At 39.7% G+C, this 16,948-nt stretch overlaps 1 protein-coding gene across 3 annotated transcripts in view; it reads left to right on the top strand.

Moving 5' to 3' along the window:
- Window positions 1-1,769: 1,769 nt before the first annotated feature.
- Window positions 1,770-16,948, top strand: part of RYR2 (ryanodine receptor 2) — a 427,534-nt gene continuing 412,355 nt past the window's right edge. For all 3 annotated transcript variants that reach the window (XM_054193733.1, XM_054193731.1, XM_054193730.1), the window contains exon 1: window positions 1,770-2,033. In XM_054193733.1, coding sequence (XP_054049708.1) covers window positions 1,986-2,033 — 48 coding nt within the window. In that variant the 5' untranslated portion in view covers window positions 1,770-1,985. The remainder of the gene's footprint in view (window positions 2,034-16,948) is intronic.

The following is a 16,948-nucleotide window of genomic DNA, read 5'->3' as shown; positions in this document are numbered from 1 at the left end:
TCTAATCAACCACTCACCTTCAAAGCATGATGGAAAGTATCCTGGATATTCTATGATCTAACCAAGACCTTCGTCCTGTAAAACCATGTAAACTGAGCTTCATGTCCACATGGAATACATTAGCAAATTGTTGTCTTGAAACTGACTTGTTTTGGAAGTGGGATAAAGTGCAAATAGATTTGTTCAGTGCACCTTCATGAAACATAATTTTTTAAAGTTATCCAAACATGGGACTTTTCCTCAAAATAGGGGTCTGTTTCAAGAAATATCTCTCAAATCTAAATAATTTGTAAGAAGGGATATTGGAAGAGATTTGAATATTGCAACAATATAAAAAAAAGTCTTTCACTATTTTATCATACTTACTTAGAAAAAAAATATTTTCAGTCAGGAGTAGCTTTGAGAGGTAAAAAAAATCTCTTGAAGTCAGTAGTAACTGAAACCAGGAAATGCTTAAGCTGTCTTATCTCTGGAGTTCATCTGTAGAACCTTTGTATTAAACACTCATACATTACTTGCTCTAGAGACCTTAGGGTCTTTGCTGGTCTTGCAATTTCCAGTCTGTCAGTTTTCTACTGCTGGAAGTAATGATAAAATCTCAGAAGTGGTGTTTGATACTACTTTTTTATGATGTCCTTGAACAGTGTAAAGTTACAGATTATGGGTAGGGCTCCTCAAGAAACATCATGTCTTCTGTTGTACTAGCTACACACTCTGTTTACCAAAATTATTGTGATTTCATTGTGTTTACTGATTTTGGCTCTTCAAAAGCCTTCTGCACGTTTTACTCTGTCAGTGATACAGAGTTAATTTTACTATTTTTTAAGATATTCTACTGTCCTCACCTCGTGACCATTGCATGACATTAGCAGAGCTTCTCCGCTATATATTTATTCCAGCGTGCTGTGGATGTTAGAAGCCCTGCAGGTTCCGTGGGCTGCCAAACTCCTTTCTGCTGGAGGCCTGGCTTCCTCACTGCTCGAACTAAGGTGCCCTTGGAAGTGTACGGACTGCACGAACGCTCATGATGGATGAGCTATTCCATGGCACCCCTCTGCTCTACCCCATAGTAAATGCATGGTAGCCATCCTTAAGTAAAGTGTATTTTAAAGCCTTTCGTTCACCCTGGATTAAGCTCACTCACATGATGGTTAGAGGCTAACACCAGTTGAGAAGCCATGTTGCCCCTTCCCCCTCTTCTCCTCGAGAGTACTGTCGATTGGCAAAAAGCTCCTACAAAGCCGTTTAAATCCTCCTTCTCCTGAGGTCTCTCTCACACCACGCAGAACTCCGGCAGGGACGGACTTGTCCGCGCCGACACGGCGCCGGCCTTACCCGAGGCAGACCCGGGCCCCGAGCCGTCTGAGGCCGGGGCCGGTGGGTCGGGCAGCGGCCGCCTGAAGGCAGCCCCTGAGGGGAGCCCCGGAGGCGAGGCGAAGCGAGGCGACCCCCTGAGGCAAGCCCAGCCCCTGAGGGGAGCCCCAGGGAGGAGGCGAGGCGAACCCCTGAGGCGAGCCCAGCCCCTGTGGAGAGCGCCGGAGGCGAAGCGAGCCCTGCCGCGGCGGCTGCGGGCGGGCGGGACAACCGTCAGTCGCCTCTGCGCGGAGCAGCCAGTAAGGGGCGCTGGGCGGCGGATTTGGTGTGCGGAGGGAGCCGGCTGCGGATCACCTGCAGCGGCGCGGGGGGGGATGCCGGGGAGCTCCGCCTCCCCTCTCCTCCCCCGGTTAATCGCATCCCGCTCCCCCCGCGGCAGGCACTGGCAGCGGGGTGGTTGGGCAGAGCTGTCAACCTGCTGCAGGCGGACGGGCACCCGCACCCATTAAGGGTCGGGCTGGGGCTGCCGGCTCCGCCGCCCTCGCACTTGCCCCAGTCTGGCGCGGCGCGGCCGTTGAGCCTCCTGCCGCCGCCTTCGCGCGGGGAGAGACCGCCGCCGCCCGCCCGGGCACCGGGAGCAGCGTCCGGGAGAAGAAGAGAGAGGGGGAGACATGGCTGAAGGGGGCGAGGGCGAGGATGAGATCCAGTTCCTGCGAACTGTAAGCGCCGGGCTTGCCTCCCCCACCTCCGGGCTGGCGCGGGGCAGGGGGCCGGGGGCCGTGGCTGGGCGGGTGAGGGGCTGAGGCGGGGACGACGCCCGGCCCGTGCCCTGAGGAGAGCTGTAGGGCGGCGGGCACCGAGACTCCGTGTGCGGGGTTGGTGGGGGGGAGGCGGGTGCGCTCTGCTCCCGCCGCCCCGGGGGAGTCCTGTCAGGGAGGTCTCCAGAGCCCCAGCCCTCTCCCGCTCCACCCGGCGGCGTGTGCCCCCTGTTCTGGCGGGCGGAGGGGCGATAACTAACCGCTGGTGCTGCCGGTGGTGTCGGGTTAAGCGGGAAGGGACGGGGGGGAGGCGGCGGTGCCTGCCCCGAGCGGCGCGGCGGGGGACGGCGGGCAGGGCGAGGTGCGGGCAGCCGGGCGGAGGGCGAACGGGGCGCGCAGGGAGACCCCCGCCGTCCCCGGTACCTCTCCCCGCTGCCTTCCCGCCCGCCGGTGTGTTCGCGTACTGCAGATACTAACCGAGCATCCCTCCCCGGCTTAAAAGCTGCAATCGCGCTCCTTTTGCAAAAATAGAATTGAAAAAAAAAAAAATTAAAAAAAAATCACCTCTTCCAGCCCGCCCCCTTCCCCACCAAGGTTCCCACTAACTTGCGGGCGTTCTCCTCACGGACTAATACCTTCTTTTCTTTTCTTTTGAATGTGAGCATCCTTTCTTTACTTCTGCTTTCTTCAGTACAAAGCATGTTAAGGCGCTAGAGGATTTCTTCCCTCAGTTTAATTAATACGTGGGGGCTGCTGCATTTCATGCTTATCTGGATTATTTTTCTTCAAGCGATGCTTTTATTTACCTTCTGGGCCATCTCCCAAGTGCTGTTTATATGCACAATCCTAGCAAGTTTTGCAGATGGGCATATTTGAATGGTGGTGTACACAAACCCTGTCACAGTTGGAGGAAAAATTGCTGAGACATTTGATAAGTAGAGCTAAAAGCACTGAGACTGTAGGGTAAAACTTAGCTTCCTTTTTATTTAGTACAGTCTGATTTCAAAAATGTTCATGATTAGTGTCTTGTAAGAAAATACATTAAAAAAGGAGGGGAAAGCAAGCCACGTAATGTACATGAAGCACATTTCTATGCTGTTTGCAGCATTGTGAATCCTGGATCATGGTCATCTTATGTTTATTTCAATCAGAAACCATAAAATAATAGATAGACATCCTATTATTCTTTTTTGTTTGTTTGAGAATTCATAGAAAATCTGGTTTTACAGGCAACACAGCTGTTATGCAACACTGGCACGAAGATTGTCAACTTTTTTTCCTCTCAGCATTATGCGACTTCTGCTGTAGTGTTGTCTAACACCTAAAGACAAAACAGAAAAACACTTCTTTGAAAGATAATTTGTCACCTCAAATTATGAGAGTTTTATTATTAGTACTTCATGCTGGTAAACGTTTTTGGAAGACTTGTACAATGGCAGTCTTGCTGCAGGTTTGAATATTAAGCTTAGTTCATGGAAGGCTGTTATCTGAATGCTTAATAGGGAAAGAGAAGCAGTGAGCATGCTAATACTGCTCTGCACATATACAGTAATGTTAAACTACAGCACCTGACAGCAGCAGCCCGTTATGTAAAACAGCCCTCCTGATAATGTGCGTCAGGCTTAATACAGATTTGGCAAACCCAGCCAAAGACAATACTTTAGAAATTTTTAGAATGTTGTACTGAGGGTAAAATGACCTTGAATATTGTAAACTGAGGCATGGGGGAGGCTTTTTGTGTAATAAAATAAAAAAGGCCTGAGAAATATCCTTTTCATGTGAAGTTTTGACTCTCTAATCTATAGTTGTATGTAAGCAGTGATTTTTACTCCTCTTTTCCTTCTACTTTGTCAAAGTTACGAATGTTACTTGGAAAATCAGTTGCTTTAAAACATATTCTCAATGTAGTCTGCCTTCTACCTGTTCTTATAAACTTTAGATTAGTATTCTCTAAAGCTATTAGATGTGTGTTGCTTTCTGAATGGCATTGATAGAAAGCACCGTGAATTCGATATTACCTGGTAGTTGCTGCAGTTTATCTTCTTAGTTATTTATTTTTAAAACAGTAATTAGGGACAAACAGATTCATAAATGGTTTGGTAGATAAAATAGATCTTTTCAAACAACACGTTATGCAAGCAAAAAGCTTTCTGTGCTTTGGATACCTTAATGATGACATCTGTAGGCCTACAACACATAAACAGTGCTCTTCATATTTTCTTCTTTTGATAGGACCTGATAAACTTTCTAAAATCGCAGGTTCTCTTTCTGATGTTTCAAAATTACTGTAGCATCTTTAGAGTTTACCATGGAATGTAAGCACAACATATTATTTTTAATGTTTGAAGAGAAATGTGAGATTTTATTCAATTAAAAAAAATCCTCTATTTGCATTAAGCTACTAAACTGAATTTGTATTTGCCATCTACATGTTCGTTGGTATTTTCTTTTTCCTTTCCTCTTCACGTATTCCTGTTTGCCTAATGATTTGTCTTCTTCCTTGGCTGCTTTTTTTTATTCTTATTTTGTGATAAGGTGGTGTCATGCATTTCCTCCTACAAATTTGCTATTAGGGTGGATTTCTGTTTCTTTTGGGAACAATTTGGGTTTAATATGTCGCTTCTGAGAGGGAACGTAACCTGTTAATGCCCTGGATTTCGGGAAGCATCAGTCCTTCCATTGTTTGAGAGAACTTTGGATAGACTGGAACTTAGCTCTGTGCTGTTTGGTTCTCCTCAAGGAAATAATCTATAGTCCTGTGAATGACATACTTCTTCACAAACAGGGGTCTCCCTCATTACTTTGCTGAATATTCCAGGTAGAGATGACCTTGTATTATGTGTATCCTTTTTCAGTCTTGGATACACATTCTCCTGACTTTTCCCACTGAATGCACACATACTGTGCAAAAGGAGCGAAGAGGAGCAAGTATCATGCTCTTGCTTTTTAGCTGTGTGTCTACAGAGGACTTCTTTCCTGTAGAGGATTTTTTTTTTAAATATTAGCACAGATAAAGATGTGTACAAAATAGATTTTCATTGTTTAGTCTTTCCATTCAAGAACCTAAAACATTTATAGTTAATACTGAAATGACTTGTGTTTTTGTTTTGTGACTTTTTTTGTTTGTTTTGGTTTGGTGGTTTGTTTTTTTTTTTCTGAAGATGTGTGATTTGACCAGAGTGAAAATAATTCAGAGTTTCAAGAGAGAACAGAAAATGTTTTTGAATAAATGCAGAAGCTCCTTCCATAATGCATATGGGCAAGGACTGGTTTGGTTTTGTGTTTTGGTTTTTTTTATGGTGCAGAACCCTGGTAAGGGAAGGCCTTCGTGTGGGGTGGGGTGGTAAACTGATGACAGAATTAAAACAATTGCAGTATTTCAACACAATACTGCCTATGAGTATCCCTTATGTTAAAGGTGTCCTGAATTTGGGGAGCAATATGTACCTGAGACAGATGAGGAATATGTAATTTAGCTATTTGTTCTTGTGGTGTTCTTGATACTGGTACATATGGTTTTCTGGAGATGTGGAGTTTCTTAAATTAGAGGCAGGTCTTCTTTTAGATGTTTATGGTAGGAGACACCACCAGGACACACTAAAGTGAGGCTGACAGGGTTATGGTCTTTCTCACTGTCCTCTGAGACAGAGGAGACTACCATGCCTGTCAGAAATCAGAAGCGTTATCAGTGTGAGCAACATATTTTCCTCAGCTCTGTTGGGGTCGTTGTCTCCTTTTCATCTCTTCCTGTTTTTTGAAGACTGAAATGCTGATGTTCCACTATGTGCTGTCTTCTAATGCTTTTTTCATTTGTTTAATTAGCAACGTGGAGTAAAATAGGATCTTTTGCTTATGCGAGCATATTCTGTGCTGCCTTATTTTCTACAAGAGCTTAATTTTTCTGAGTGTGACTGTCACAGAAAGTGTAAGAGTACTTTCCAACACTGGAAAAGTACTTTTAAATGAAGTGAAATGTTATTTAGGATTCATGTTTGACATGCAAAAGACTTTATTCACTCAGTGCTGGAATTTCATACTTCAGAAAATAAAAGAATGGAGTTTATGGCACTTTGTTCTGAAATGAAGAATGTAATGTCGTTACATTTCAAGGACTGGAATTCTGTGATTCCAGAGTCAATTCTGTTCCAGATATTCCCTGTTATGGCACCATTTAAACAATAAAATTTCACTTTAAATCTGACTAAAAATCATATGCTTATATGCCATCGTGAGTGAAGATTCTGTGGAATTAAAGGATACAAAAGGAACCTGGAAAAACAAGATCTGAAGGTTCTTGTAAAATAAGTAACTAAACATAACAAGAATTGTTATGTGAATCTCTCAGTGAAATAGAATAGAAATTTTATTTATTTATTTATTTGTTTATTTATTTCCCCAAATATTCCTCGATGCTTCTCATACACTGCTTATCTTTAAAGGGGTTTATCAAAATACGTTAGATTCTGATAGCTGCAATCATCAAACACACAAACACGGCTGCCAGAATGCACTGAAGAAAATGCTCAAAAGCAATCTTGGATATTAGGAGGAATTTTAGAAGGAAAGAACACTGAAAAACACTTTGTCTAGCCTTCTTTATTTTAAAAAGTGTTTCTTGTACCTGTCAGTATGTGACTTCTGAAGATTCACCCGGGACTGGCACAAGAGACCACTGTTTAACAGCTCATGTGGGTGATGGCGTGGCTGAGATTGCAGCATTTGTACCTTCCTCTCTAAGGCACTGCACTGCAGTACACACACCGAATATGATCTCAAATTCTATTTTGGAATTGAACTGGACAGGCTGTTTGTAGTGAACGGGTTTTAGCTAGGAGACTTAGTCCATTTCTTATTTGGGAATTACGTGTGAACATTTTATATATAAATTTTTTGATTCCAAAATTGTTTGACAAACATTTTATACCACCATTAAAATGATATTACTGGATAAAATCAGTTGTCTAGTCTGTGTACTATCTTGTCCAGTGTTTTACATCTGGAAGTTATCTTTACTGGATGTGTGAGAAGGAGGCTGAGGAAGCTCTGTAGCAAATAGTTGGTCCACCAGGGAAGTTTCTTGCTAGCCCTGTGAGTTGGTTGACTAATGTTCTGAGAGACAGAGAGCTGCTTTTCCTTTCAGTGTCTGAAGGTGTTCTGATGCATGGTGCTCTTTAGCATTGTGAAGGCCTGAGGAAAATCTGTTGCAGGAACTTAAGCTGTGGACAGACTGTAAAGAGAGAATTCCAGTTAATTTCTGACCCAAGATTTAGAATGGCCTTGAGGTACGTCTACCATTCACTTCTCTATTTGAATGCTATATTGTTACAGGTATATTGTAAAGGTGATTCTCCCATTATATAGCTGTGTGGAAAGTGCACAGGATGATTCTAATTCAGGAAAACATACCAGTCTTTCTTGCACAGGGAGAGGGATGTGTTGAAGTATTTCTCTGAATCAAGATAAAAGGTTGGAAACTGACTGTATGGGGAAATGCTGACAGTGGGCTGCATTCAGGAAGTACGTGAATTAAACTGAAATTGTAGATATCTTTTTTTTCTTCTAATTTTTATAGTTATGGGTGCTTCGTGTTAAAACTCGTAGCTAGTTTTGGTTTTGTTTTCTGAATTACACCTAGGCTTTTGTTTAAATTTCCTGAATTGACTGAAAAAGTAGACTTGGCTTTGTGTGGATGACAGAAAAGTCAGAAACTGCATATGTATTCCTATACTTCCTAATAAAACTTAAGTGATGTAAGTTTGTTTTGTTTGGGTCATGGTACTAGTACATAAATAACCTTTGATGAACTGTAAAGTGAACACGTTTTATCAGGGTGAATGAAAGAATTTTAACTTTCTCTTACTGTGGTTGTTGCAATTTTAATCATGATTGATGGAAGAAGTCAGCAATGTATTTTCTATATTGTGGTTATCTAACTCTTTTTTCCTTAATTTACGCACAAAAAGAGTAATATCTCCTTACTCATTAGCAAATACTTACTTGCAAATGCTATACAGAAGGCTCATAGAATGGAGTTCTGCTTAATTGTCATAAATATGTACCACACATTTACTGCTATATGTTAAGTGTCAATAAGAATAGTTAAAACAAATACATTAGTCAAATGAAAAAAATATTTCTTTTATAGTTTAAAAAAATATGTGTCCTGCATATTTCAGTTTTAATGGGTGTCATGGTCATCACTGTGAAGTGCTGTTCAAGGTCTCAAGAGTAAAACTCTGATCCTTATGAAGGCAGAACTATTGATTTCAGTGTAACCAGGATTTCATATCCAGACTTCTTTTGAGGGCAGAATGGCTAGAAATGTGTGCATTACAGTTGTTCCTGTGTAAATGCAGGTTTGTTTCTGAAAACTAACACAAAACTCTATGGGAAGATTCAGTCTTCTGGTTGGAATCATTCCTAGCTATGACGCTGTTAGGAGACTTTCTTTATGGCTTATGTGGTGAATCCCTTAGTGCATCACTTCTGGAAAATTGAGCTCTGTGAATTTCTGGAGATGGCTGTCCCTTTCATGGTACTGCTGTACAGAAAATTACAGCAATTTTCTGTCTGTATTTTATATTGGCAAGATGCTTGCACTTTTATCCATCATCAACAAGAATTTTGCTATTGATGGCAAGTGGACAGTTCCTCAAAAGAATAAATTCTTAAAGACAAGTAATTTCTAAGGTTGAATGGGTAATGTTTTCCTCCTAATACCATTCATCTCTGAACAAAAGCAGTCTCCTCTTTTGTGAGGAAAGTTCTGTATCTCTTAAGTGAGAACTTCTTATTGACATATAAAACTATTAGAAGCTGATTTCTGCCTTGATTGAGCTACTTTGCTTGAATTTTTTGCTAGAGCATCGAGCATAGGGTAATAGAGGCATTAGAAGCAGTAGCTAATGAATTACATAATCTGAGCACCCTAATTTTCTTATATTTTTGTCCAAATTCATGCGTATGCATTATACAGATAGCTATTTCATTTGGTCTAACGCTTTTGTAGTTGGTATGAGCTTGCATTCATAACATGAATTCTTGACATAATATTAATGTTATTCTGAAGTAAGAGGAAGAGGGTATGATTTCCTGAAGAATAAGAAATAAAATAAGAAAAAAAGAAAACCAAACAAATGGTAAATGACTGAAAGTCTGCCCTGGCTTTTACTTTTCCAGTCCCAGGTCCTTGTCAGTGCTTTTTCTCATTTAGATTAAGAAGCTTTAATAGACACTTTTATGAAACGTGGCAAATAAAATGATAAAAACTTAGAGTAATGCATTTTCTGAAATGTGAATCCTTTTACTTCATCCTTCAGACAGCTTGAAAACACCCATTTTAAACCTTAACTGTGGTCAGGTGGAAGTGAGAACAGAGTGCTTTAATTATTGACACAGTTATACGCTGGAATTTCTCCCAATAGCAAAGTAAGGATAGCCTGGCATAATCTTCTGTCTCTAGTCTGTATTCTGCTAAAGACTTATACTGTGTTTTTCAAGGGTATGGCACTTAAGCCGTGTCTGGCTGTGTTGTCTATACTACTCTGGGAATGGAAGGCTTCTGGAAGAGGCTGCCTGTTGCCTGATGCATCTCAGTAGATGAGAAAGGGCATAAAGGAGCTAGTTTAGATAACAGTTTTAAGCCTTTTAAAGGCAACCACAGCAATGCAGAGCTTACTGCAATATTCTGTGCCCATCAGGGGCACAGCAGTGGTATTTCTTTGTTCTCATTGTAACAAATAGAGCAACTTAAGGGCAGCCACTGCCTGCAACATCATCACAGAAAAAGTCACCCCAGTTTCCTAACGAAGACTAGCAGGAAGTCCCGTGTGCTTTTACTGCAGTGTAGTTTTATGCTGCTCTCCCTTCTTAAGAAGCATGAGATTCATTAACTAATTATGTATTGACTTATGAAAGAATTCTTGCTTTTCTTTGTCATTTTTTACATAATAATGGTGGTGTAACTTGTCAGGTGCAAATGTGTGGCTGCTGCTAGAGCCTGATGGTATGTCACTCAGCTATAGATTTGAACAGATGTATGTTTGAGGCTTGTACTGTAATTTAGTAGAAGCTTTGCTTAGCTTCTCAGAATTGCTTAATAAAAAAACAACTAGTATCTATGTCCCTACTGTTTGGAAAGTGAAAGATATGACAGGTAAGGTTTCATAACATAAGCTGTATTAACTTATTTGACAGTTGCAATTTCCGTTTAAATGTAATGCTATAACGGTCAGTTTTACAGTAATATTATTGTGTTTATAGGAGCACTCGCACTAGCAGCTGCATTACATTTTAAATAAAAGTATGGGTTCACTCTTCTAATGTTCATCATAGTCAGGAATGACTTCCTTATAATTACACGTGCTTGAAAAAAAAATGGAGAAATAATAGGTTCCCTAGTAATGCAGTAGACTTCCAAGAGGGACTTTGGCAAGAGTTGACAAAGTATCATTTCGTAAGATGCATGGCTCAGTTAATTTTTAACATGCAAGACATGTTAGTGCAGGACAGGGTTTTTGCTTGGTTTGTTTTTGTTCAGTTTGTTTTTGTTCATATTCTGAACACTGAAGGGCCACAGAGAAGGGGTAGCAAGATCATTACGTTTTGTGAGGTGGCTTCCTGGAGGATTTCAGAATTAGTGCTGTGTAACAACATACTTCTATTACCTGATTGTTTTTTTACTTGACTGTGGAAATAATATCTGGTGGTTATTAGGGAGCAGAATCAAATGCTGAACACTGGCATCGTCCTGCAGAGGAGGCAGAGGTCCTGTCTACCTCTGCGAAAACTTTTCTGGAATCCTGCTGTGAAAACTGAGTGCATGAAGTGAAAACTGAATTTGAAGAATGTCCCTGCGTAAATCCTTCTTTCAAAGGAATGATGGAAGGAAGCAACACAAAATTTGCATTGGCTGGCTGTGAGTTTTCCTGGGGATTGCCAGAAAGTGGAATTGTATTAGTGGAATCAAGCCAGGAACAGCTGTCTCTTACAGCTATATTTCTTCCTTCCAAACTGGGCAAAGCTGGAAAAAACAGCTACCTGGGCTTTGTGTGAGATGCATTCTTTGGTTTCATAAAAGGAAAAAGAGGAAAGTATGCTGAACATGCCATATAATTTCATTTGGTGTATGAGCAGCTTCCATTCCTGTCACAGCCAAGTAGAATTCCTTATATAGGAATTTAGGTGGAGGAATGAAAGGAATTCTATGTGTTCAAAGTAAGCCTAAGTAATTGGATAGATCTGCTTAAAACTCAATAAACTACTGGATAGATGGATTCATTCACTGATAAATGATCCTCGCTGTACATCAGGAATGTAGCCATGCTGATAAACATTTGAAAATCACCTATGGTGTGTTTATTTTCTAGTTGCATAGTGGAATAATTCAGTTGGAACTAGCAGAGGCATGGTAAGCACAAGCTAGGTGATTAAACTTCTCTGTATGGACACATGACCTTCGTCCTGAAGCAGTCTTTGATAAAGCATTTGGTTCCAATGGTGACAGCAGTCACCTAAATACCTGTACAGGTGCATAAGAATCCTTTAGCCTTACAACAATCATGAGAATGCTGTGTGGTTCCGACACAGAGGGTTAGACTGAAAGTAAGCATCAATCATGTGTCTTCATATTTTTGACTACTTTCTGCGCATTTGTGGAGTAGATTTTGCAATACTAATGCATAGACAGTTATGTGCATTTATGCGGTCTTGTTGTGAATACCAGTGAGATGGAATGCATATCCCCTTTTCCATGCAACAGAAAAGTAAAAGAAAATATCACAATATGTGGTGCAGGGAAATAACTTGGTAAGAATGAAATGGGGATGGAGAGAACCTTTTTTCTGGTGTTATAGGTAATTTAGTAGCCCTTCATTGCTAAAGAGTTGGATTAAACTTATTTTAAAAGCTTATATGAAATAAGTGTGGGTTTGGGGTTTTTTTCTGACCCAGTTAACACTTATGGAAGGCAAAGACTTGTCTCATGATTTGACATGTACCAGCAGACATCTGAAGGAACTGCAATATTGCATTAATGCAGAAATGAAGCGATTAATTTGTGAGAACTGTCATAGCAAGTGTGGCTGAAGAGATCCAACCCTTCTAATGAAGGAACTGGTAGAAATCAAAGGCTGTGCAAATAATACTGTATGAATTTTCATGGCCAAAAATGTTAATAACATTGCTAAAGTGTGATTGTAGAGCCAAAGAATCCATGAAACGGTATCATCACAGATCTAAACATGATGGTGGAATAGTAGTGATAACCTGGATAAGAGTTGTATTTATTCGTGTATGTGTAAGAAGTCTGCCTAATTTCTTCTAGTCTTAGAATCATGGAGCAAGTCCTTTAGAAAAGCTTGTGAGCAAAAAAGCACTAGTCTAGTATTCAGTAATTGCAGGAGGGTGATAGCTACATAGGTAAATCAAGAAAACATCTCAAATGCCATAGGTGTTCCATCACTATTGACTGAGTTTCTGTAGGGTAGGCTTGTGAATTAATGATTCACATACTAAGATGTTTCTGAGTAGGTCTTAGCATGATAGTCTGACTACTTGGTCATGTATGTCAGCCATTGTTTACTCTTTAATCACTTTTAATATGCCTAATGTAGTGAATATGCATTTTAAAAGTAACTACTCTTGATACTGGTATTTTGATGGAACAAGAATCTGAAAGCTTACAAAAAGGAAGGATTGCAAAATAAGTCAACAGTGAAGGCCTGATCTCCATTTTGAGCTGACCAGGGTTCTTGTAGGAACACCCTATAAATTTTGGGTTGATACGAGAAGGTTCCTGAAATCCTGTAGAAGAAATGCTGCTGCATTTTGGATAGTTTCAGAATATTACTTGCAATGTTATGCCTCCAAGTCCGTTTCTGAAATGTGTTAGCAGTATCTCATCGAGTACTGTAATTTTTCTGTACACTATCTGCCGGTTCATTTGAAGTGTCTTTTCTTTGAACATTCAACCGCTGAGTCCAAAACTTTTTGTTTAATCTCTCTTACTCTTCCTTTTTCTTGTCACAGCCACTGAGATCCCTGTCTTTTGGTATTGGCCTGGTTGCTTTTCCTGATTTAAAGTTGGACACCGCTTCAACCTAAGCCTGTGGCAGAACCTTGCCGTTGTTTTTAGTTATGTATTTAAGGATTAATTCAAATTGGTAGAAGGATATATTCCTGGAGGGGGCTCTTAAATTTGGAATTTCTTTTTTCCTTTTTCTTCTTAATTTCTCTCTTGAATCTGACAAAGGGCGAGGCCAAGATTTTTTTTTTTTCTTTTTTCCTCTCTCGGAACAAGAAAATAAGTGTGTTAAAAATGTCACATCAAGTTTACTAAGTAGGAAAGAGGTTATCATGAGAACTTCCATAATGTGTGCTTCTCCACATCAGTTATATTGATGTGTGTTTAGTCTGCATTTTCTTTCTCCTTTTCCTTTGCATGCTTGACCTCTGGAAAGCTTCGGCTCATTCAAATGAATGAATTCGGCTCATTCGGCTTAATTTCAAATGAACAAAATTTGTCCTGAAAGGGAAAGGGATGGAATGTAGGAGGGAGGGTTGACAAACCTCATAGGTGAGCTTTGTCATAGGCATAGCATGTTGCCTGGCTTTTCTCCAAAATAAAATAGAAGCTTTTGCTTAGAAGGTGTAATACAACTCTGAGTTTGGACACAAAAAGAAACACTTCCATTTTCTATGGAGTGGGAGGAGAAAAATGAGTAATTAGGTAGTGAGAATTAGATTTTCGTGTTCCTAAAGGTGAATGGAGGTATCTCTTTCTAGGTGGATGTGTGGCTCAATTCAATAAAAATTGTATATCTGCATTTTTAAATACTGAAATATTTACACCTATTTATTGACTACAGCCAACTGAGATTGTAGGTATTCTTATTTTTTTTTTTTTTACCTTCTGATGTAGGGATTTTCATACCTGTTTTAATCTACTGAAAACTAAATGAATGTGGTTTAAAGGTATATCAAGCTGCAATGTTGACGTATTTTAGTGATAATATTACAGGCATCACTTTATTCTGATTATGTCAGAAGTAATGTATTACTCTTTTTTTTTTTTTTTTATTTTGAGATTTCTAGTTGAATTCTAGTTTATAATCTGCATGTCAGCTGCAATTGCAGCTGAAGCCTGTGAATTTCTTCTTCCCATATACTATAAATCTGTTAGTGAAGCAGAATTAGACACTTTCTGGTTTATGCCCATTTTTTATTCTGCTTTCTGTTCTACAGTTTATTTTTTACTTGACAGCTGCAAAGTTAAAAGAGCATCTGTGACAATATTTTTCCCTTCCAAACCAATTTGTTTTGGGGGTTGCCCCTTTGGCTTGGTAAATCACCTCTCTGCAGAAGTCCTGTGCCTGACTTTAAGGAAGTGTTTCCTCTGGCTCTCTGCACAGAGGTACCTTCTGCTGACTCTGAGAAAACCTCTAGGTGAGAGTTACTGTGTCAGTTTTCTGAAGCTGTAATCCTGTAAAGTAATCCAATTAATATACTGTGTGAGAAATGCTCAACCTTCAGAACTTGATGGGGGAGACTTGTTTCCATGCATGGCGTTTGCATTTCTGTTTACATAGGAAGGCCTTGCTGCACTTCTTGATTTACTAACAGAAAAAACTAACATGGGTCCGAGCATACATTCAATGAAGGAATGAGTTTAATTGGGTAGTGAACTGTGCGGGAGTGTGAATGCTAACAAAGTTACTTCTTCTTTATGTACCTGTGTGACTTCCTGTTGATGAGTGAGTTTTTTTATGATGATTTATGTCTGTTACAGAATTACAGTTTGACAATTGGAACCACATCTAGAGCTTGGGAAGCGCACTTTGCTGTAGTAAGTTCTTATTCAAAAGTTATGGTTTGCTTTTGCTGGTTGTACCCTAGTAATTTGTTTCATCGGGAGGGGCAGAGAAACAAGGAGTTCTGTGAGGGAAATGGGTTTGTAGCCTTCTTGTATACCTTTAAACAGGATAATGTACTGAAGAAAATCCTTATATTCATTTCAAAATTTCTACCTTGATCTCATTTTCCTTGCCTGAGGGAAAAATTGCTATAATGAAAGAAATGCATAAAACAGGCAGGTTGATATAACAGGTTGTTAAGAGTTATTTTAATAGCAAAAGGTTAGAAGAAAATAAGGTACAAATATTTTTAGTTTTTTTTTCTTTTTGGCCAGAAGCCTAAAACCAAATTCTGTATTACAAAGGCTGCTTCATGTAAAAACCTGGCTCTCTTATCTGTTGCTTAAATTATATTGTGATCAGAATGTAAATTAATTGACTTTAGTATAATATCTAACAGAATAATCTACTCTGCATCTGTTAAAGATTTTAGAAATCTATTTGCTGGGCCATGACTGCAAGGATCTCTATATGGCTATGTATGCTTTTTATAAGTCTGGTTCTGTTCTCACTGATCTTAATGTCAAACCTCCTCTAGATTTTAGCCAGAGCTGAATCATACACTAATAGCACTGTGCGCAGTTGTATATAATAACCCAAATGTGTCGAATGAATATCCTTGCCTGCCATTTTAAGCACAATTAATATTTATATTATGCATCAAAAGTGTGTGACCTGGGTTTTGCACAATTAGTTCAAAAATGTGTATGCATTGCTAACGGTCCTTCAAAATGTTTACATCTAATTATTGGTAAACCATTCCAACTTTGCCACACAGATGTACCATCTTGTCCAATTCAGCAAAGGTAACAACCTGTTTTACGTTCCTCTTTTCTGAGAAGAAAACTAGATTTTTTTTTCTTCCTCTACACATCTCTCTGAAGTCTGTGTTAAGAAGCTAAATGTCATTCTTGCAGAGTAGCATTTGTAATTTGTGTTAATGGTGTGCTTTTGCTGTCTCCAGCATAAATTTTACCATGTCAATCATGGAACCTAAAGTCTGCTCTAATTTGGATTTGAGATTGTGTATACTGTTTAATTTACTCAGGAAGTCATGTATGCTGTGGGGGAGTACTGCTTTTTTAGGTGCTTGATGTCTACAAACCACTCTATTTTCCTATTTATTTCTTTTAGTCTTTTAGTGTTATATTTTTCTTTATATCTTCTTTTAAAAAAGCTTTTTTCTTGGTCGGTATTACAAGATGGGGAGATCTGTCTTGTGTTGAAACTCTTACTTCTAGGTGAGTACAATTGCTTTGGTTTAGTTATTGAAGAAAGCTTCAATTATAATTCAAGGTAAGAAGCTATCTTGCCATGAAATTTCTGAAACATCTTAAGATCTCCTGTGGTTTTATTTGGTGTCTGCAAGCCTAATTTAAGCCTGTATTAGGAATACCAGCACTTCATGGAACTGAGTTCTCACTATGCAGTGTTGCTCTTTGAGCCTCATGTGTTAGCTATGGCAATGATGAAACAGCGAAAATCATGCACACTTTCAGGTTCATTGTAGAGAGCAGGTAAATCATAAAATAAGTCTGCTAGTTTTCTGAGTTTATCAGAATAATTTATCTTGTACTCGGAATGCAGCAGAACATATAATGAGAAAACACACAGGCAAAGGAATATTCAGGTCTTACCTTCTACTCACGTTTTTCTACTCTGCCTAGTCTAGCACTTCAACTCCTGGCTTACAGTAAAACTGAAAGGCTTAAATGGAAAGCTCTTCAACCAGTTTTTGGTTACACGTGATTTGCATGACAGTGTCTGGTAGCAGGCCTTTTCCAGCTTGTTTCCTGCTGAAATAATCTGTAAGTTTCTCTTCACACTTACTGGATTTTCCATACAGGACCAAACCTTATGTGCGCCCTTGCATATGTTTTATTCTACAGTAGTCACTCTTTTCCAGTTGTTTTGTCCAGAGACTTCTCTATTATTGGAAATGAGTTATTACAAACGTTGGCATGG

The sequence above is a fragment of the Rissa tridactyla genome, chromosome 3 (assembly GCF_028500815.1).
Source record: "Rissa tridactyla isolate bRisTri1 chromosome 3, bRisTri1.patW.cur.20221130, whole genome shotgun sequence".
In the NCBI taxonomy this organism is placed as follows: domain Eukaryota; kingdom Metazoa; phylum Chordata; class Aves; order Charadriiformes; family Laridae; genus Rissa; species Rissa tridactyla.
This window is presented reverse-complemented; position numbering and strand designations above follow the sequence as displayed.